This window comes from Apus apus, chromosome 1 (genome assembly GCF_020740795.1).
Source record: "Apus apus isolate bApuApu2 chromosome 1, bApuApu2.pri.cur, whole genome shotgun sequence".
Classification (NCBI taxonomy): domain Eukaryota; kingdom Metazoa; phylum Chordata; class Aves; order Apodiformes; family Apodidae; genus Apus; species Apus apus.
In genome coordinates, this window is record NC_067282.1 from 189395630 (window position 1) to 189419373 (window position 23744).

The following is a 23744-nucleotide window of genomic DNA, read 5'->3' on the forward strand; positions in this document are numbered from 1 at the left end:
TTTTCGCTCATATTTCATAACTTGGGCACTTGGTTTTTAACAATTCATGCTTTTTATATTTACAATTAAATACTTATGAAGTATTGATAAAATGGGAGTTAGAAATTATCTGGTGTGCAGTTAAGCTAAATATCTCCAATAACTAGGCCATTTAGTTCAACAAAAGAAAGAAAAGTGTATATATTTCTCATGAAGAGACACACAATTCTTGAAAAGCATACAGTAGCTACAAGAATAACTCCCCCGGGACCAGTAAAAATTGAACAGCAAAATAATGAGCCAACATTTGCCACAGAGGCTTATTGGCACTGCCATTTACATACAGAGTGATGTAATTGCTCGTTTAACACATGAGAATATGCTACAGAAATATGTTAGAGCTTCTGTATTCCAGCAGCAATCTAGCAGGATTTTCTTCTTTCTGGACCATGCCAGTGAAGGCAAGCATTATGGATTAATTATTCAGAGACTAACATAATGGAAGACAAGCGAAAGAAAGCAAAGAGCATGAGGCACTGACATGTTTCAGATAACCATCTCCACATCTACTACAGGTGAGAATCTCCACTACCTTAATTTTCTGTTTTTTAATTAGTCATCTTGTTAGTTTTAAAAATCACTGACATTTCAGAGATAATAACACTGGCACCTAATAAGAAAGCATGACACCTCAAGAACCATTGTTTCAAAACTTTAAACCCTTTCCTTTTTAAATGCATGAAGTCTGCAGAATTAACATAGAAGCTTGTCTTTAATTTTCTAATTACTCTTCTGGACTGTTCCCTGACAACACAAACCTGACAACGACATTTTTTAAAACAAAAAATATTTGGCAGGTAATAGACTTCTGGAGGAACCTAGGGGTCACTGAACTATTGCACATAACTAAGAATTACTTCATAGATACTCAAGGTCTTCAGGGAACTATTTTATTCAAATGTCCTGAAAAGAAGGGACTGCTTACGGTTCACCTCTGACTTAGCACAAACATTTTAACTTTTTCTTAAGTACAGCCTGCAAGCTTCCAGACGTTCTAAGGGAACAATCACCCTTTGACAGCATCAACCACTATATGGATACGGTCATCCATGCCTGTCTTCTGCCATTTTGCAGCCCATTTTGCAGCCCATTTTGCACAGCCTAGTCTCATAGACAGTCGATTAACATGAAACAGTTAGTGCCACTTCATTTATTCATGTTGGGACATCACAACCAACTTCACCACCACCAGCTCATGTGTACCATCCATTCAGTTAATATAGTAATAAAACATTGAGACCTTTTCTACTACACCTAGATTCTTTAAACATTGCCATTCCCTTTAAATTATAAATCCCACATACTGAACCTTGTCCAAAAGAAAGAACACTGATACCAAAGATTGCTTTCTTTTTAAGTATTCTACCTACTGAGAACAAATTTTGTATTTCATTCTCTCCCTTTCTGAATCACTTCTGCATTGCTAAAAGACGGTATGTTTATTGGAGCCAGATAAAGGCTTACAACTTCCTAACCTAACAAAAGCCTAAAGAAAAGTAATTCTGTCAAGACTACAGCTTGGCAATTATTTATTACTAGCTATGTGTATTTATTTTTATTAGTATAAAATTATAACAAAAGAAGTTACCAATGACTGAAAAAGACATTAAAAAGATCATAAACATGTATTTGAAGACAAGATCTCATTATGATACACAATTCTGCATCAAGTAATAGCAAGCATCCACGTAAAAGATTTACACGCTGATTATACCTTATTCCAGAATTACATTGCTTTTCATACCTGGCTAAAATCATCTATTGGAAGAATTTTAATAAAAACATTTTAAAAAACAAATTTAAGAGTCCTGTACAAAATGACAGGCATAAAACCAGAAATATTACCAAATTATATTCTCCTCATGGCCTGCAATCTAGATACAGGTCTATCTGAATTTAGCTCACTAAATGTACAGCTTGTGGCTATGACTGAAACTTCATCTTCATACACAAACAATACAGCTGATATTCCAATACTAAAGAGCCCAAGATGTCAATTCCAAAGCAAAAGAAGAAAATACTAGAGTTGGGAGGGAATCAGAGGGAAAGGAGGAGGGAAGGAAGAAAGAATCAAGGCAGGTAACAGTTCTGTGGTACTCAGTGCAAAATGGACAAAACGACTAGGAAAAACAGTAGCAATCAAAGAAGATCTACTATGCTAGCTAAAAGTTAAAAATACATCTTGTGTTTCCTGGTGGAACTCAATATTCAAAGTGCAACAAATTACAGTGAGAAATATGTTTGATGAGACACTTCTACTTCCAAATACCATTCCCTGGACTTCTGTAGCCTGTTTTCTAACTAATAACAATGCATATTCATAACTGGGGTTACGCCTAGCACTTCAAATTCCCTGCCACGTTAAAATTCTTTTTCCCTTTTGTTTAATTTGCCATGAGAATAGTAAGTTTGGGCTATTTAAAAGTTAAAGTGCTTACAAAGGTCAGGAATTTACAAATTATTTTACAGTCAGCCTCAGCTCTTGCTAAGATCTCTGAACTCTGTAATAGCATACGAATATAATCTCCATGTTAAAACTAAAATATTATTTAAGAGAGATATTAATTACAATGCCCAGTGAGCAGCACTTAAGAGTGGATTAAAGTATAATACAGTAATTACAACCATGAAATCAGATAAAAAATAGCTACTGGTGAGCTAAGTAAGATCACTTTGTTAAAAAGAAGAGCAGCACAAATTAATTAAAACAATTATGAAAATGCTTACAAGACTTTTAATCACTTCAGCACCAAGCTGACATATAGTCTTGAGAGAGAGGTCCTTATTAATCACTAATTTTCAACAGCAGCAGTAAATAAATTATATTTCCATTTCCAATTAAAAATTATTCCACATGGCTAAAGAATACCAGACTTTTCTAACTATTACAATTACAATTGTAATACTATTACAAGTATTTTTTCCAGATACTTCAACACAATCCTATTTCAAAATTATAGGTGTCAGTAAAATGCTTTACAATATAATTATAAATGAACACAATTTTGCACATACAATTAAGTATTCTTTAACCATAGTTTTAAAAAACCATCAGTATGACTGCATACGTAACAAAGATTGATCAAATGCCACGTACTACCACACTTTCATCATCAGCTCGTTGTATGAATACCCAAGATTCAAATTAAAACCCAAATTAGATAATCTATATCTATCATGGTATATTGAACAGATCACTTGTTCTGCAAGTTCTTATTAAACAGTAAGATTTTTAGTAATAAAATGAATTAGTAACTGTTGATATTTTGTCTTTCTGAGATTCAGATTTTCCTAATCAAAAAAGTTAAACAATTTCCCTCTGCAGTTTAAAAAGTTCAATCAGCACATAAATGTCTTTTAGAAACTACAGAAGTATCAAAACTACTCAAAAAATATCTCTAAGTACTTTTTGGGATTAACTAATCATATGAAACTAAGTTCTGAGCAGAATAGTGAAACATTTGTGTTTGAAGCATTGGACAGTACTATGGGAATAGGCATCTTTATCTCTTGGGACATGAAACTGCTGAATGCCAACACAAGGTTCTGAGGAGTAACTGGAGGAATCCCAAGTGAAGTCTGGACATTTGAAACTTTAGCAGCTCAGAAAGAACACACAGCTCTTAAATCATCTCAAATATTAGAAAGGATAATTCTATCATCACTAATCCTGTTCCAAAGAAGGATGTTTTATAAGCATCTCCAATCAAATAAAAAAACATAAAAAATACATTAATATTAAGAATTCTATCAACCAACCTTTCAGACACATCTACATCAAATATTTCAAAGCATGAGAAGTACACAGAATGACACAATTAAATAAGCTCTATCACTGTGGATAAACAAAAACATATAAAAAGAAAACATTTTCATTGACTGTGTTTCATGAAGAACTTTACGTGCTTATATACACATAACACAAATATATACAAGAGATTTAAACTGTAAATTTTTTGTGCATAAATTTCAAAAATACATGCAAACTATAAATTTAAGGCCATGATGTGAAAAAACTTTATTACAAATGTATGTCCTTAGATATTTTGCCATGACTTCTATTTTCAAAAGAAGGGTGGGGCAACAGTAAGAGCTTTTTCTTTCTTCTTTTTTCTTTCTTTTTTTTTTTAATAGTTTTCTGCAGTTTTCTTTTTCCATTTCTTGTTAATAAGATTCAAGGCCCAATTCTACAATATAATTGGTGATTACTAGTGCAATTTTCTTGAACACTAATAACACAAAACGTATTTAATTTTAAGAAAAGATAAGCACAGATCAGGGTGTGCAGAATACAGATGCAAACTCCAGGAGTTTTTCTACACAAGATGTTAAAAAACCAAACCCATCCCAAATTTACCCTCACAGAAGATATAGTATATTTATACTAAGTTCAGTTGTCAATATTGCTTTTTATAGTTTATCGTAATGCTAATTACAAAGCTGACATAAAATATACAATAGGCTATTTTTTTCTGGAACTGCTTTCTTGCTGATTTAGAGAGAATGTCACCCAACTTGTCAATGTTTATAGAAACCTAATACTACTTTTATTTACAAATGCTCAGCTTTCTCCAGCTTTCTCATGCTCTAATGTAATTAGCAGATGTATTACAGTAAACTGAGGAAGCTGAGACTCTCCCAAGCATGAAACCAGCCAAATGCTAAATATCTGAAAAATCTGGAAACACAAATCCTGAATTAATTTTGACAATCCTACACCACATTTCTTTGCATTCAAGCCGAAAAGAAGCAAAAGTGAAAGAAAGAATGCCACGTGAATGTGACCTTTAACAAACCATGAGAGATGGTTCTTGATGTAGAGAAGAAAAGGTCTACTGACATTACAGGAAACAAAAAAATATAATTAGTTACAAATAACCCTAACAGATTCTTGTATTATTAAGCTATTTCTTGATCTTCCCTCTCAATATTTTTATAATAAATCTTAGAACAATCTGAGTGATGATGACAAGGAGCTAAATGAAATTAAATAATGTTTCATATTCAGATTCCATCTGGTTTATAACAATATTCAAAATCAAACTCAAAAATTCCATTAAATACATGATTTATCACAATTATTTTATGGAGTTTAAGCAGATTGTGATTATGATGAAATAAATATAAAAGTTTAGCTGTTTGAAGCCTACTGCAATGTTCTGCAGTATATGCACAAGGACAGTTACTTTGAGAGGAGTTGTGATCCATAAGGCTGGGCTAATGAAGGTTGTCTGAATCACTAACATAACACATTAACACTTTCCAAAGGGCAAGCATCACTTTTCATACACTGGTAATCCATTTCCATTAGCAAACAAACTGTACAAGCTTCATCCACTCACACAGCTACTTATTATGTTAAGATTCTGTTCACCATGCAGTCACCCAGCATCATGAAAATAATGTGACATAGCAGCAATAGGAGTATTTTTTTTTTCCCCACAATAACCTTAATTAGCACTTAGGATATTTACAGTAAATACAAATAATGAGATTTCTTTTTTAAAAACAAAGTTACTGAATTCACATAAACCATAATTTTCCCTTTAGCTACAGACTCAGCATAAAGTTAAAAAGACAAAAGCAAAAATAAATGGAGAAGAGTAAAGCAAAACAACATATTTAATCAAACTATGTCATGATTCCACCGAAAAGCCAAAGAGGTCAGGATCTCTTACCCGAGGCATCCAAAAGTTTAAGAAATTACAGTAGTACAAATCCACAGTTAGCTACCCAACAATTACAATGACCATAGTCAAATCCTTAAACAGTTACTGAAAGAGGCTGCAGAGTCTCCATCCCTGGAGTTCCCACAGCCTGATCCCAGTTGCCTCTCTCCCCTTAGATAGAAAGGCAAGAGCAGTTGTTTGGAACGCTGACTTCCAGAGGCCCCATTCAAGCTAACTAGGTTCTAGGTTTCCATAAAGTCAATTCCACCCAAATCTTACTGATTCCTTTTCAAATAGCAATGACTAATTTTTAAAATACATCATAGTTTCTATAATGAAAAAACGTGTAATGAGATATCCCTGACTCTGAAGCATTTTAATTCACATTATTTTTAAAAACAGTTTTCATTAACCTATGTTACTTTGTAAATATTTAGACCAGTAAGAAAAATCAACATCAGCTAGCAAACACTTATGATACCTACAAAAAACTACCAGAAAAAAATTCTAGTGTAGAAAAAGTATTTTTCAGTACCCATCTTAATTTAAAAAAACAACTCTTGGTACTTATCTACAGTCACAGACACTGATACAAAATCTGCCATAATCACAGAATCATAAAATGGTTTGGGTTGGAAAGGACCTTAAAGACCACCTAGGTCTAAATCCTCTGCATGGTCAGGGACACCTCCCACTAGACCAGGTTTCTCAAAGCCCCATCCAACCTATCCTTGAACACTTCCAGGGATGGGGCATCCACAAATTTCCTGCAAGTTCCCTGGATTAGGCCAGGAAAAACAAGATAAGTTAAAATCTATAGCTCAAGGTAAAATCTAATTGTATTTATGACTCCTTTACTAAACACTATACAATTTAGATAAAAAAACATTGAAGAAAATACTGGACCTACATTTAGGAATACAAATAAACAATTAAAGTTCTGGTGTGGGACTACTTCAGCAATGTCTTATTACATACAGTCCTATAAAGACCCCACAAAATTACTTTAAATCAGAAAAGCACACTTCAACTTTCAGTTACAAAGCCTAGTAAAGTTTAGGAAAACATTTATTTGCTGTAATTGCATCTTTTTTTTTTTTTTTTTAAGTGTAAAGTCTTAAAAAAATGCTTCCTAAACCTAATCACTGAGAATAGGTATTTAACTATATCCCTAAAGCACTGAACGTACAAACAAGCCTTCAGCATTTCTTTCCTCCTTAGAAACTAAATATTATAATTTTTATTAAACAGAATCCTAAGGTTTATTATCAGAATGTTATTTCTCATTTTAAAAACTTGAATAAACAATTTGTTTAAAATTTTTCATTTATCAAGTTCAGGAAGCACTTTATTTATTATGTAATCAATTGCTAAAAAAGTTACACTGCAAGTGTGTTAGACTGTTTCTGAAGTAACAAAACACATTGCTTTAAAAATAATTTAATATAAATATTTTGCTACCTTATCTATAAAAGCATTCCCTTGTATTTTCCATATTTATTTACATTTTCAACAAGGAATACATCTACAACAAAAAATTTTAAATACATTTACAATGACAGTGTAACATTACATAATCATTGTTCTCCTGCCCTTAGTTTCGATCATTTAAAATAATGCTATACCCTAAAAAGAAACAAAGAACATTATCAAATATTCAGGATGCAAGTATGTGCAGGTCAAACCAAAATCTGCTAAGGTAAGCACTGGCACAAGAAAAACTCACAGTATGTGAAAAGATGGAATTAATCTTTCCAAGAGTTTATCAAATACTAAGCTGAGCAAGAAATATTTTTTCTATCTCATCACTTACAGGCTAGTGTTGCAAATATATGCCTGGTTCTGCTTGGCAACATTTTGTTAATACCCTATTCATTAATTTAACAAACTATCAAGAGAGTATGTTTAGAATGGGCAAGCATTATCTCTTGCATTTCATTTAATTAAACTCTGTTCGAGCAATATGACAGTCAGCATTTCATGAAGGGAATTATTTTAAGGATGAAGGTAGAAAATATTTCAAAGTGCCCTGCTAAAACATGAAAGCATAATCTAAAATTACCCCTGCATACACTGTAATTTATCTATAATATTAAAGATGTTATTTCCAGAGTTCATAATTAATTGGATTCCACAGAGAAATTATTCAGGCATTCCAGATAGCACCAAGGCACAAAACATAGTGCCGAAGGACAACCATAAACAACCACTGTGACTCGCCCGAATTACAACAATCATTGAGCTTAATGTGAAGTGAATACTGGCTGCCTTTTGTATGTGACCATTACTCTGCTGCAAAGAAATTGCAATTGAATTTTGATTATATTGCCTTAATAAAAAGTAATGAAAGTGGCTCATGCTCCAGTGGCTTTCTTTTAAATGATACATGACAGTGATCCTGCAAAGGCCAGAACGCCAAACTGACTGAGTATGACATCTCATCTGAGGAAGGCGACATTACCCCACCATTGCAGGCAACTGCAGGGATGTTGGCTTGACTTCCTGCAAACATTGTAACTGAGCACTTCAACGAAACACCAGTTAGAAATTAGGTAAGCTTTTAAGACTTACCATCAATCCGACTAACAAGTTCTTCCAGCATTTTCACTTTCTTTTGAATTCCTGGCTGTGCAAACGTGTAGTTATCCTGAAGAAGAGATCATATATAAGTTTAAGTTTGGGGGGGGGGGGAAGTTTCTTTTCTTTCAATTACTTACTCAATCCATGTATTTCTCTACGTTTTCTTAAGGTGTTCATGTTTTGTTTTTACATTTCCTAGGTCTGTTTCTAGAGATAAGTAGTAAGTTATCTGTATAGTCCTGCTTCAAGTCCCTGTCTCTAACAGCATGTCCTATAGCTATTACTGCACCAATTACTCTCCACTTGCTAATCCAGTGGCCCTGAAGTTACAGCTTTATTACCGAAGTCCAAGTAGCTCTAAAAGGCTATAATCTTAAATGCCAACATGTGCCATGTTACAGATTTTTATAAAGGTTTGGTTTTTTTCTCCATAAATTTACAGTTTTTTCACAAATAATGTAGGAAATATGAGAGTTTAAACCCTAATCAGTGATGGGGTAAGAATTTGATCTTCAGAAGCTCAGAACAGTACCTTCCAGCAACATAAGAAATCAAAAGTCTTATTTCAATAGAGTCATGACTGTTCTGAACCCAAGGTTACAGTTAATATCACAAATCAAAATCTAACACACAAGCTACACAGCAAAAATGGCAGGGTATTTGCATGTATTTCTTTGAATTTTTTAACTCTGGGGTTATTTTAATTTATTCTTGGATTGGAGCTCTATAATATAGACTACAGTTTGAGATACAGAGAAAGGTATCTCCACTTTAACCCTAAAGTGATCTATCTTTTAAAATAAAGACATTATGTAAACACACAGCAATGTTTCTAAATACTTGGTTGACAATCCCTTCACTTGATTCAATTTTTTCTGGTTTTCCATATAGAGAGATGCAAGAAAAGAAAATTACCAATATATATTTTAAAAGAAAGTTGCTATGTAAAGCTGTTTTGATGTAACAACTACATACACAGAAAAAACTGAGTAAAAGATTTATTTTATTTTCCAATTGCTACTGTGTGAATAATCCCTTCATGAACACCAAATGGAGAGCTGAGCAACTCTCCCCAAAATAATCCTAAAAAAAAAAAAAAATCACTAATGCTCAAATATTAACTTTTCCTGACTTGATTTCAGATTTTAACTTGGCCTTAAAGGGATGAATATTAGTTCGTTTTTATGTATCTTAAGACATTATTATTCTTATTTAAAAAAAAAAAAGTGATAAACTTGACTATATTTACACATGCGTTTTGTTTTGTTTTATGAAATTGAATTGTGGTTCAATCTTCAAGTTCTGTTAAACTGCCATTAAATATGAAACCTAACATTTCACAAAGGAAAATGTTATAGTACATCAGCAAACTATAGTGATTTACACTATCAAGAAAACTATTATGTGCTCTGATCACCTGTAACTGACCACAATATTAGTAATTTTTAAAAATCTAGCAGAGCTCTCTGCTGACCTAGCAGTAGCGCTTTCACAGTGACTGATATATTGATGTATAAATCAAGACAGGGTTGATGAGGAAGCAAGGATCATTCTTAGAATTTTGGAATTTTCCACAGGAATCACCAAATAAAAGAGGCAACCATTTCATCTTGTTGACTTTATCTTTGAAATAGAACATGAGCATCCTATTTTGGAGACAGCGAAACTATCCCATGCACTGGGACAATATCTTTGATATACATCTGACACACTCCTGTATTACTTAGGTATTATATGCAGGACACAGCATCTTTAGGAAATAGTATGTTATTTTTTCTTTACACAATTTAACTCTACCAATGAAACTTCTATTCAATTTTTTTTCCAAATGTTTGGAAACTGGCATTTCTAGAAGTAGTACTGTGCTCCAAGTATAGCAATACAATAATCAATTATTTAATCTATAACAGATCCTCTGGAAAAGTATCTTCATGTATTTAACACAAAGTCAAAACATAGAGATAAAACACTACTACTTTGATCATCAGTCTCTCCCCAGGCTGTGCATTTGCCAACTGTGACCTATGAATCCCAAACTGTTTTCTTTCACAAAGCATCACTTACTCCATGTACACCTGGAAATGCAATCCTAAACTGTCATCTTGGATTTGAAAACAGATAACTTCGCTCTTCGCTGTATTTGATATTTTGCCTATTCATTTATTTTTCTGTTAATTATTTCAGCTGGAAATGAACACAGCTGGGAGTCACTCTTCTACTTAGGCTGACTCATCTAACTGCAAAGATCTTTGCTGGCTCCCCCAGCCCTCTCTTCTAATTAAACTACACTATACATATTCCCTCCTATGACACTTGTAATTGACTTTCTGGAGTTTGTGAAAGTGTGAGAAGGACTCGGCAAACATAAAAAGTATTCTGTTATCTATTGTTCTTGTTCTTTTTGTGCTTACAGGTGAAGGAAAAAGCTAGTAACACACTTAAAGACAAAAAAATAACACTCTTGAAATTAATAAATTATTTATAAGGGCAACACAGAAGTATAGCTCTTAAGATTTTAATTCCTCTATCATACAATTTAATTGGTGATATTCACTGCAAAATCTGACTGAACTTTATCCCAACTCTTCTACCTCCTCTCCAGAAAGTGGTGCGGGAGAATGGGTCAGCTCTAAGCACTTCCTATCTGCCACTCCCCACGTGCCATATGTCCTGGCAGAAAGCCTGCTCCTGCACAGGCTCCTCTCTCCGTGGGGCCACAGGTCTTGCCAGGAGCCTGCTCCAGCATGGGCTCTCCACAGGCCGTAGTCTCCACCAAGGCATCTCTACCTGCTCTCATGTGGGGTCCTCCATGTGCTGTAGGTGGATACCTGCTCCACCACGGACCTCCATGGACTGTAGGGGTGCAACCTACTTCACCACGGTCTTCATTATAGGCTGCATGGGAATCTCTGCTACAGCACCTGGAGCACCTCCTCCCCCTCCTTCTTCACAGACCTTGGTGTCTGCAGGGTTGTTTCTCTCACTTTTTCTCACACATCTTACAGCTGCTGCACAGTATCTTTCCTCCTTTCTTAACTCTATTACCACAGAGGCACCGCAAGCATTACAGATGGCCTCAGCTTTGGCTAGTGACAGGTCCATGTTGGAGCTGGCTTGAACTGGCTCTGTCCAACATGGAGCTTCTTATGGAATTCAGCCCCGCAGCTCCCACACTACCAAAACTTTGCCTCATAAACCCAATACAAGTTGTCTACTAACTTTTTGGGGGAAAGTGTTCAGGTATTCAACTCTCCTGCTTATTCCCCCCTCAGAGATGTGGGTCCTCACAGGGATGTTTCATTACTCGTCCAGCTAATTCTTGTGATATTCCCTCATTCATCCCTTCTGTAACTTTGACCATTGATATTAAGCAAAACACAAACTCTGAAAATTTCATAAGAAACTGAGAATAGGATTGTCTTGCCTCAACAGAGATTCAGCCAACAGTTAACATAAAAAGCCTTTATTTCTAACCACTGTTCTTGACACTTCCTAATAAGAATTTACATATGACACACGGTTAGTTCCACCTTACAATACAGAAGGTTAAGAGCTCATAATGTCACAAGGGCTCAAAACTTCCTTCAGTCTCAAATCTTTGTGTTAATAGTCTGTACTTACTCTGTAGAGGTTAGTATAAGCACCCCACTGACCTGCAACTACAACTGGGTCTGGCAGGACTTCTAAAAAATAATGATAATTTAAAATAAATTATTTAAATTATTGATGGCACTAAACATGAAAATAGGTATTAGGTAATTCCTTACTTTAAGTTAGAGAACTTTTAAATGGAATAAGCTTGATTAGAAAGTGGAGAAAAAATGCACTGTACAAATTTAACTGGGACTCCTCTCATTCACAAAAAAAGTGTCGGGGGGAGGAAGAGAGATTAGTTTCTAAAAGCATGATTAATCACTGGACATCAAGTCTCATTCATTTTGTTTACTCTATTCTGAACGCTGACAGTAAGATAGAAAATTGAAAGGTGTTTATCTTGAAAAATAAGTCCTAAGGTAGCATTTCATGTGGATATACTGAGAAAGCAATATTGAGTGAAATTAGGATGGTACTGCTTGTGTTCTTAATATCCTTCAAATGTTGCAGTATTTGTACCACACACTGCTAGCATTTTTTATTTGTCTAAACAGGAGCAATATACCAAAGTAGATTCTAGTATTTTCAACCACATATATCAATGAGATTCTGTGTCACTCTGATGCACTTTGTAACAAATGTACTCATTTTTAATCACCACAGGCAGCCACGGTACTGCCAACTATCTGTTCAAAATCTTACTATCTTATGAAGTGATAAAAAGAACACATATGCTTTTTAAGTGCATGTTAAATGTATTACCAAAACAACTGGTCAGTAAGTTCAACATATCTCCATGTTATTTTGATTTTAAATCTCTTCCAAAATACTACAAGTACTTCATAACAATGAATCTGTAATAAAACTGAAAATCTTTCTTTGTGACTTCAATTATTTCAATTACACATGGAAAAAGGAATGCAAATAGCATTTGTGAATGCCATCTGGTGTATAAGGGCAAAGACAGCTGTAAGCATACACAGAAGGAATCAAATACATATTATTATATATAAATATAAGATGTGTATTCATAATAATACATACAATAAATTTGTAGGTATAAGTAATATATATCCTTTTGTGTGCATATATACAGATTTACTTGATATATTTACACAAATAAACACATGCTATATTGCTTTTTCTACTCATTCCTTAGGAAGTACTTTTGAGTTTCAAAATGCAACTCTTATCTACACATAAACAATTTTGACATTTTAGATCCTTTGCCTTTCCACACTGATTTATATTACTTTAAAACATACAGAAGGCATTTCAGAGTATTAAAAATTGTTTCCCAGGGTCACAAAATTAAACAAATTTGCAGCTCTCTAAGCCAAGAACCTTGGGGAAACAATGCCTTTTGAATGATGCAGAACCTTACTGCACTTCTTAATATAGTGCATGTATGATTTTTCCTAGAGTTAGCGTTATCAGGAATGCTTTCTATTTTGAAACCTCAGACTTTGCATGCTTTAGCTAAACAAAGTCTCCCACCTTTTTCTTTAAATAGATTATGATAGGATAATTTCAAGAGAGGAAGAAAGCTGAAGACGAAAGGAAAACAACCTTTAATGTCATCGTGGAAGGAGAAACAGAGACAGCCAAATTGAAAAGAAAAGACACTGTCAATAACTTGACAGTAATGACTGCAGCCAAGCACAAGTACAGGCACAGTGCTTCTTATCTTTTCTGGACACACAAGCTGTTCACCAAAACCAGTGATTAAAATATCAGAACCATTTATGGAAGCAAATGGAAAGCTTTGAGACAAAGCCTTCATGTGTTGTTCCGATCAGAGTTTTTAAATATAAAGGATACATTAAACAATCTGCATAGGCATACCTAGAGGTCTCTTTGCTCCAGTGATGTATATTTAAGTATTCCTATACATCAGTTCAGATATGTTCAAGCATATTATCACATGAACAGAAGATGACCCAAAAAAAAATAGGGGGGGGGGGACGGGGAACGGGGTTTCTCACTATGTCAGAAAGGTATCTTCTCAATTTCATTTTTTTAACTCATTTCAATATTTCATTTACATGTTAATTAAATTTACATGTTAATTAAATTCCATCTTAAATTTAGTTCAAAAGAGAGGGTGCATATGCACAAGAACACATACACAACTGTGTTGGAGCTTGCTGTTTGCACATATTCCATAGCACATTCCACAATTACTCCAAGATACTTCCTTTAAAAGAAAAGATCTTTCAACATTTTTCATTATTAACCCTGACTTCTGAAAATCTAAAATTTCCTAAGAAGAAAGAAAGAGAATTACAAAGCATTGCAGCCCAAAATTTTCTACATGGAAAAAAATATTCCTATATAATAGGATGGAAAATGTAACATGTTATTAAAAAGTAGGTACTGCTTCTCATGTTATAAGAGTATCTATAACCTAAGAAGGAAAGACTCAATCTTATGCTAGGCTGTGTAATCACATTTCCATTTTACACAACTGGATGTATTCCAAATTACAAAAGCTTTTAAAGTAGCAATGAAACAAGTGCTCCGCGTATATTTTTTGATTAAGCCAGATAACAGCTCAGATCTGGGTAAAATGTTAAAATCATGAATACGGACACTAAAAATCCCAAAAGTAAACACTGTAATTTTAAAGAAAAAATATTTTTTTATTCTGAAGCACACAGCACAGTATTTTTCATCTAAAATGCAGAAAACAATGTGTTTTGTAAGTATTCAGAACCAACTGCTAATGGGATTGGTTCTCTTACTGAAAATTTTATTCTTGGTGACAGTCTAGAAAACTGCATTTTTGGCTTCTAAAGTGTCAGAGGCTCCTTAAGAGCTTCTGAAGACACTTGTCCTGAAGAAAAACAACAGCCCTCAGGATAAAACCTACTGATAACCTCAATATTCTATTACCTGAAGTCTCAACAAAGGCGTACTGTTACAAACTTTAAATGGGCTACTGGGCCAAACAAAAGATTCACCTTGTTTTTTTCCCTTTTGAGAGCAACCAGCAGCAAATTACTACAGAGGACAATAAGAGCAAAATAAGGCCACAGTGACACACCTGCAGCATTCTTTCGGTTTCCAGTTTGCAGTACTGAGACCCTAACTCAAGATGGTATTTTGTTATTTTAAGTTGTTTAAAGACTTTTCTTCAATCTAACTTCAAACTGTACAGGTTCCAAACCAATGTAAAATACTTTTCACACTCTGACAAGCAGCTCTGCAGCTTAGTTAACCACTCTCCTCAGGCCTAACACACAGCAGCAGTATTACAAGTATTGCATCAAGAGATTACAGAATCATAGAATGGTTTGGGTTGGAAGGTACCTTAAAGATCATCTAGTTCTAACCCCCCCTGCATGGGAAAGGACACCACCCACTAGACCAGGTTGCTCAGAGCCCCATCCAACCTGGTCTTGAACACTTCCAGGGATGGAGCATCCACAGCTTCCCAGGGCAATCTGTTAGTGTGTCTCACCAACCTCACACTAAAGAATTCCTTCCTAATGTCTAACCTAAATCCATCCTCTTCCCTTAATGGTTTAAATCATTTAAACCCTTAATGGCTTAAAACCATTACTGCTCATCCTCTTGCTACATGCCCTTGTAAAAAGTCCCTCCCCAACTTTCTTGTATGCTCCTTCAGGTACTGGAAGGCCACTATATGATCTCCCAGGAGCCTCCTCTTCTCCAGGCTGAACAACCCCAACTCTCTCAGCCTGTCTTCATAGCAGAGGTGCTCCAGCCCTCTGATCATTGAAATGATGATGGAAAGCATCTGCTCCCTATTCACCTTAATCATGCAGCTCATCATTTTAAAGACTTACATTACATTCCTACACTTAGCTAAGTCATCCAAGCTGAAGATCTTAATCTGTCACCCATAAACCATTCCAGACCTTTCATCACATTTATGTTCCATCATTATTATTTTTAACTTTAATCCATCATGTCAAAATGGGATGGACAGAACAGATTCTAACAGCATACAACATACCAAGCACAAGCTCATTTTTTGTTTTAAAAGTAGCAACAGGATGTTTTCTCCTTTCAGGAGAGCCCAAAAAGATCTCTCATGGACAGGTGCTAGTACAAACTCAGAAATTTTTGTGTAAAGCTTTATTGCTGTAGCATACTCCTACTACATGGCTCTGTCATGTCACAAAAAATAGATTTAACAGTAATTCTTCTAAATCAATGTACATTTTATATGTTGCAAAGCAGACTGACGATATATGACTCAAACTCATTGTTAATTATAATCTCTGGGTAGATGAGTTTGAAGGATTGTTTATGCCTGTTGACATTTTTAATCTCAGTTTTTGGGTGTATCAAGAATTTCAAGATCTACTTTGAAACAATCTGTCTGAAGCCAGATCATCAACAACCATGAAACAGTCCTTAGATATTCAGTCTAAATCTACTCAGAGCCATACAGAAAGATGACAGCAGATGTGGGGATTTTTTACATTTTAACTATTCCAAGTTTAGAACAGACAACAGAAGACTTGCTTTAATTACCGTCACATCAAAAGAACAGGACTCATTTAACAATGGTGTTAATTACATTCCAACAGCTTGTAGTTACAACAACTCCTCTACCCACATTTATTAACTTCCTAATGCTGTTCAACATAATGTATTTTTTTTCTTCAGGTACTAACAGAGTCTTCAAAGAACTCTATGAAGAGGAACTTCAAACAAGACTTTGATGATCTGAAGGTCCTTTGGAAAAGTCACAGAGAATGACACAATACTGCATGTGTTTTGCCCTCAAAAAAGTCTGCCCTTAATAGTATTCATTCCTATTAGTAATTTATGTGTATTCTGTGTAAGAACATTCTCTTGAATTGAAAAAATAAAACCTGCTTACAGAAAAGTTTCTAGACTTTTGTTCTATTTTGAATCTTCTTTTCCTTCCTAAGTTTTAAACACCATAAACCATTTTTTGTTCCAACATATTATATAAGAGAAAAAGCAGTAGTCATGTGAGCATAAATACCAAAAGGATTCTGGATAGAAGTACCTGTTGTGGCTACTCTTATGTTTCTGAAGATTTAAGTCTCACATATGACATGAAGATACAGTAAAAGAGAAATACCACTTAGGCGCATAATTAGGTAAGTAATTACTAAAAACGTTGAAGTTGTCCCTTTGTCTTTAGAAGAAAAGCCATTCTAGAATCCTGAACAGGCACAAATGCCCATCCTAATTGAAGAACCTATTTCTCATTAAATTTCTCATGTTTATGACTCTCCAATACCTAAATTTGAAAAACTAGATATTTGAATTTAAAAGATTCATAGTTTAGAAACAGCCTTACAAAAGTCACTAGTGATGAAAAAAATAAGAGCAAAGGTAGTCCCAAGTTATTGTTTATTCATCAGAATAGAAATCTCCACTCAACAATAGACACTTTCGGCAAAGCAGAGCAATCTGTCTGCAATCATCAGGAGTCATCCCTGAAATTATACATCTTAGCATTCATAAAGTTTTACAACACATCTTGCATTTTAATTCTAAAACAAAAAGCTGTAACTTTCATAAGTGTTTTAAAACGTATTTATGATCAAGTAACCCATTGTTTTCCTTAGAATAGTCCTAGCTTCAAGAAAAAACAAAAAGATGCTTTGTCACCCTCAGGATCCAAATTGGGCAAGACACTAGCATAAAACAAACAATCCAGATTTCTGGAAATTCATAAATACTTATTAGCATATGGAAGTTCTATCTCACAGATGGAGTTACAGGGATAGTAGCTGCAGTAAAAGACACAGTATGAATATGCAACTCAAATGAGAACTACACGCATTCAGCATTTCTGACAGTTCCTGAGAGGACTTGCACATTTCTAAAACATACATTTCTGACTGGTGTTAGGACCTGTTTATACAGTAGTTGGAGCACGACTGCAGTACTGTCTTTCAGTATTATCTATAAGATGTTAGTGGAGATTCTGAAGACTGCTTCGGCAACAGTTACTTACCCCATTTTCCCTGAACACAACACATTTCTGGTACCACGTTCAGGTGAGGAAGGGTGAGGAAGACTACTTTCTCCCTGTAGCTAAGCTTACCAGAAGTGCTGGGCTGATGCATACCCAGAAGACCTAGACAAGCTATCACTGCATTTGCACAGGTAGACCCTGTGGTACCTGCGATACAAAAATTTGATCTGAGCACAAAAGCACATTGTAAGACACGTGCCAAGGGACAGTTAAGAGACAGATGCAGACACCTACAGTACAAACTCCTTACATCTATCTTGGCGAACGAACACATTCTCAGACAACAGACCTGTAATTTATCATAACCCTGAACTAGCTACTCAAATGAATTGCAGACATAACCAAGACAATTGTCAGACTTTAATGAAAAGGTACAAAGAAAACTACCTTCAACCTAGTTTTTCCTTAAAAATAAACCGTTGGAAGATCCTGTGAAGAATTTTCAAATAATTATATTAATACTTCATTGCCATTTTTAATAGATCTGGTTAGATCATTATGCAGTGTATATATTTCCACTTCGGTCATTTTATTACCATTATACTTACGAAGAGTTATATTCTACTTTATATATTACCATTACAATTTGAGGTGGCTCAGATCAGCATGAATTTTTACTTGAACGTTAACAGGACTCTGTTGAGGTGTTATAATGGATGATTTAGCAATTTAAAAAGCTAATTACAATGGATATATGGGAATGTATGTTTAATTAATTTTCCCATATGCACAGTCATTATTCCTACTGGTGAAAATGCAAAAATACTCATGCATCATCTGCGCTTCAGAAGTGTTCTAAAGATAACCAGCTTTATAATGAGCATGGTGGATTGACAACTGAAACATTTTATCTTTTGATTGCTCAACTTGAAATGCAAGACAAAATAGTTTTGGAAATTAACTAGCTATAAAAAAAACTAGGAATACATTATTCTTATTCACAATAGGAATGCACCAAAATACTGTTATCAACTGTGTTGAAAATAATCAAGAATGGTAGTTTTATTTAGACATATTTTTCACACAGCCACACCAGTCCTCAGAAATAGGTTTTTATAAATCAGCATTAAAGCACCTTGCAAGAATACAGGCTGGAGACAAACCTGCTAGGAAGGAGTTCTATTGAAAAGGACCTGGAAGTCTGAACAGACAGCAAGCTCAGACTGAGCAGGTGGTATGCCCTGGCAGTAAAGGCAGCCAAAGCAGCCTCCTCGGCCAGCAGATGAAGGAAAATTATTATCCCCACTCATAATCACTGAGGTTAGCAGGGACCTCTGGAGATCATTTGAGCCCAACTCCTGCCCAAAGCAGGGTCACCTGGAGCAAGCTTCTCAGTGCTTGTGTGCAGCATGCAGTCAGATTTTGAACTCCAGAGATGAAGACCGTACAACCCCTCTGACTAAACAGTTCCAGAGTTCAATCACCTTTACTGTAAAGTGCTCTTCTTTCTAATGTTTAAAAATAATTTATTTTATTTCAAGACCACATCTAGAGTACCACATCCAGTTTTAGGGACTCCAATACAAGAAAAATATTAATAGAATGGAGCAAGGGCAAAAGGTCAAAAAGATGCTCAGAGGTATGGAGCCCTATGAAAGACTAAGGGAACTGGGGGCCATTTAGCCTGCAGGAAAGAAGGCTTCAGAGGTACCTAAAAACAGTCTGCTGAATCCTATATTATCATGAAGACAGAACTCTATTTTAAGTAGCAGTGCATAGTGGAAGACTAAGACACAAGCAGCATAAACAAACAAGAAGTATTCCATCTGGCTATAGGAAGAAACCTTACCAACATGAGGAAAATCAAGCACTGGACCAGGTTAACCTCCAGGGATCATCCAGTTTCCATCCTTGGATGTTTTAAGACCAAACTAGACAAAGCCATGAGCAACTCGATCTCACATCAGAGCTAACCCTACTTTGAGTGAGAGGTTGGACTGGATGACCTGCAGAGGCCCCTTCCAACCAGAATTACTCTATGTTCCTACGATTTTAGAAGTTATCATTAGTTTTCCTGAAATAAAAAAAAAATCACAGTGAGGTATAGTCTTTCTGGGATAAAACTAAAGAAAAAATTTGCAGTGCATAGGCATAAGGCACTGAAAATTAAAACCATTACAGCATATCATCATCCAAAATTGACTGCTGTAAGTATGTATAATATGTAAGTATATATAGCTACAGATGACAAGATTAACTATCATATTAGAGAGAGATAAATTTATACTAAAAAATATCCTATTATTGCTATTTAAATCATTTTTTTAAATGTCAATTGAGTTATGATGAGATATATGTGTAGCCACTTAGGAGCCTATAACTAGAGAGCATAAACTGAGGAAAAAAAATTAAGTCATCTAAGAACACAAAATAGGTCAAATTATCATGCAATAAACATTAACTTCCGGAAAAGTTCTACAAAACTCTCTAACTGGAGCCAAAGACATACTTACATAGAAAATCCTAGATCACCAAAAAAAGCATAAGTGAATCTGCTAAAGCAACAGATGATTTGAACAAGTTTCTTTTTAATTCTCTAGGCTAAGAAACATAATGTGGCTCAAAGATGTGCTGTTATATTGAAAATACAGAGTCACAGTGGATAAGGAAGGGATGGGATAAAATGAGTGAGGAGAGGAAAAATGAGATACGATGTGTAGCAAAATACAACCAAGAAACACGTATTTCTTAACACCTTTGACAATTCTGGAATCAAGAAAATGAGATAATCAGGATGGGTTGGAAAAATAAATGAGTTTTCTGTTAAGAATAACAAAGGGATAAAAATACAATCACTTTTCCATTACACTCTTATGTATTGGAAGGACAATACATAGAAAAAAATGTATCTAGCTTGTATTAGATAAAAACTTCACAACAGGACCCTGACTATTACCTAGTACACCCTTTAAGTTTACCTAATACTGGTAGGCCAACATTAAATGGAAGCCTATATTGATGAATAAACCAATGGAAACATTCTGCAGAGATTCCTGGATGGCAGTTACCACCACATGTCACATATACCTCTTCTTTAATATCTTCGCACTGTTTATTCAGACATCTCACACAAAGTATCAGCAGTCACACATTAGTTTCTTATTACATATTTTCACAGAAAAAAGGAAACAAAATAGCACTAATCCTGTTTGGAATTCTCCTTTGGTTTTGTGATTTTATGTTGTGTAGCTTTGTGAGAGAGAAGCAGTTTTTCCTGATCAGCTGTAAAGACATTCTGTTATCTATAGCAGATCACACAGAAAAAAAATAAGGAAGCAGTAAGAACTAATTTAATTATTATTTCCAAGAAACAATCAGCAGTAACTTTCTTGAGAATCAGAGAGACTTAAACAGATCATCTGGAATAACACATAGTAGCAACAAGCTTGGTAAACTGAGAATACACAGCTGTTAAAGCAAATCTGTGTCTACACTGTCACAGCCCTGCCTTGGCCCTATTGGCTACAGCTTCTATTCAAGATGTTCACCCCTTAAATCAACCAGTGCTATTTGGGTTTGCCATCAGGCATTTCAGCTGTGTCAAACAGCTCACAACAGGTATCAGTCAGCAAGGGATAGGAATGAACATCCAGATGCAAGCAGGAGCACAGGATTATTACAATCTGATGTAAATCAGCTTATGCAATTTGGGACATGACTAATCTTAAACTGAATCATGTCAGGTCCTACCTCACCCATCCCCATCTAGTTCTTGCCCCCTGCCAGTGGATTTGGTGATCGTGTATCCAGAATACGAGTCGGTTATAATCACACAACTATAGGATGGGTTGAGATGGGAGGAGCCTGTGAAGATCATCTAGTCCAACAATCCCCCACGGGTAGGGACATCTCTCACTAAATCAGGTTGCTTAAAGTCACATCAAACCTGACCTTGCACAGTTCCAGGGATGAGGCATCTACAGTCCCTCCAGGCTCACTCATAGTAAGTAAATATATTCCTTATGTCCAGCCTAAATCTACCCTCTTCCAGTTTAAAACCCTTTGTCCTGTCACTACTGGCCTTAGCAAAAAGGGTCTTACCATCTTTCTTTTAAGTCCCCTTTAAGTGCTGAAAGGGTTCTGGGCTGCAAGCATACACTGCAGGCTCATACCCAAGTTTTGGTCCACCAGTATCCACAATTCCTTCTCCACAGGGCTGCTCTTAATCTGTTCACCCTCCAGTCTGTATGATATTGAGGACAGCCCTGATCAAGGTTCAAGACCTTGCATTTGGTCTTGTTGAATTTCATTAGGTTTGCATTCCTGAAGCCTGTCAAGGTCCCAACCAACTCAACCTGCAACTACATGACTGTTCCATCTGACAAGTAAAGTGGTATCAATGCTGAAGGGAACCGAGAGAAGACTGGTAGAAAAAAAACAAACAAGCAAGCAAATCCTCCCATCTCAGCAGCACCCCACAGTTGCAATGAATTAACTGTAGCATCAGCCACACAACTACAACACTTTTTCAAGCCTGCTTTTGATACATGGGTGCACCTTTCAATACACCAAATTGATAGCCATTCAATTTACATAAGAGTTTAAATTTTAAATCAGTGCTGTTTAATTCCATTACAATTAGTTTAAATATTTTGCTTATCAGTACCTGTTGGTTTTGTATGAAAACAGAATTTTAAGGAAAAATTATGTAATCTTTGAAATTCTTTCTAGAAGAAAAAAAAACAGAGCAGCAGGCCTGTGACAGAAGATGTTCCAGATACAGCCAAAAGAGTTGGAGTGGTTGCATTTCTTCATCTGGCTGTACTCCTTTCAATAGATTCCCATTTATTATTTTTTTTATAACTTACATATTTTTGATATGTGAATTATTTTTCATATGTGAAATATTTTTATTTTAAAATGTGGTAGATCTGAGACACTCAAATATACAAACCAGCGCTTTTCTTACAGGAATCAACGTAAGAGTATGCTTTTCAACAACGCTAGACAAAACATTGAGCTACTACTCATTTGACCTTTAACCAGGAGAAATACACCTAAAACACCTCCAAAGAAGTTAAAGACTTCTGTTTGTTGACTCAATTTTATAAAAATTTTCTTAAAAATTAACTTTGTTACAAGATCACAATATGCCTTAGCCAATAAAACATTAACATTAAAACTTACGGTACAGGCAAGAATATGTTAAAGCACTTTTAAACATACTAAGTACAATAACAAGTATCTGTATCAATAAAACAATCAAAATAAGGAATCTGGAAAACACTAGTTTAGATCACTAAAAAGTACAGGTTCAATTCATAGGAATTTTTATGGCTTTATCAATGATTTAGTGATTGGAGGATAGCCATTTTCCACACACAAATTCAATCTACAGGGTCTTTACTACATTAAAACCACTTGGACAAACAAAACCTCAATTTTTCAAGTATTTGTCCAAAGCATTTCAAAACAAATACAGCTACATGGGTCTTACCAACAGGTCTGAATCTAGTAAGTACAGCAGAAGCACTTACCCATCATATCTTTTAAGAGCACGTTAGGAATAAAGCAACCAAAGGTTTGCAATCCCTCTAACAATTTCTATTGTTACCAAAACAATACTGAAACAATTTTTCAAAAAAGATCCTCTACACTACACTAGTAAACGATTTGAAAGCAGGAAATAACCAGAAAGAGATAGAAAAGATGATGCAGCAATCTGCTAAATATTGGTCACCGTAATTTATTTTCTAATCAGCTCACTGAAAGAAGTAAACGAACCCTGACACAAACATCTGCCTACTAACCACCACTAAAAATAATTCTTTGTTGCCAGTCCAAAATAGGAAGCATCACCTTTCAGAAACTTTCACGTTTGTAGTAAAGGTCAATTTTGATCCCATTGTAACCAAGGAGTTCACAACTAC

The 23744-nt window shown here is 35.0% G+C and overlaps 1 protein-coding gene across 2 annotated transcripts in view; it reads right to left on the reverse strand.

Moving 5' to 3' along the window:
• TBC1D22A (TBC1 domain family member 22A) overlaps window positions 1–23744 on the reverse strand; it is a 165267-nt gene that overhangs the window by 82733 nt on the left and 58790 nt on the right. For both annotated transcript variants that reach the window (XM_051642042.1, XM_051642051.1), the window contains exon 10: window positions 8280–8355. In XM_051642042.1, coding sequence (XP_051498002.1) covers window positions 8280–8355 — 76 coding nt within the window. The remainder of the gene's footprint in view (window positions 1–8279; window positions 8356–23744) is intronic.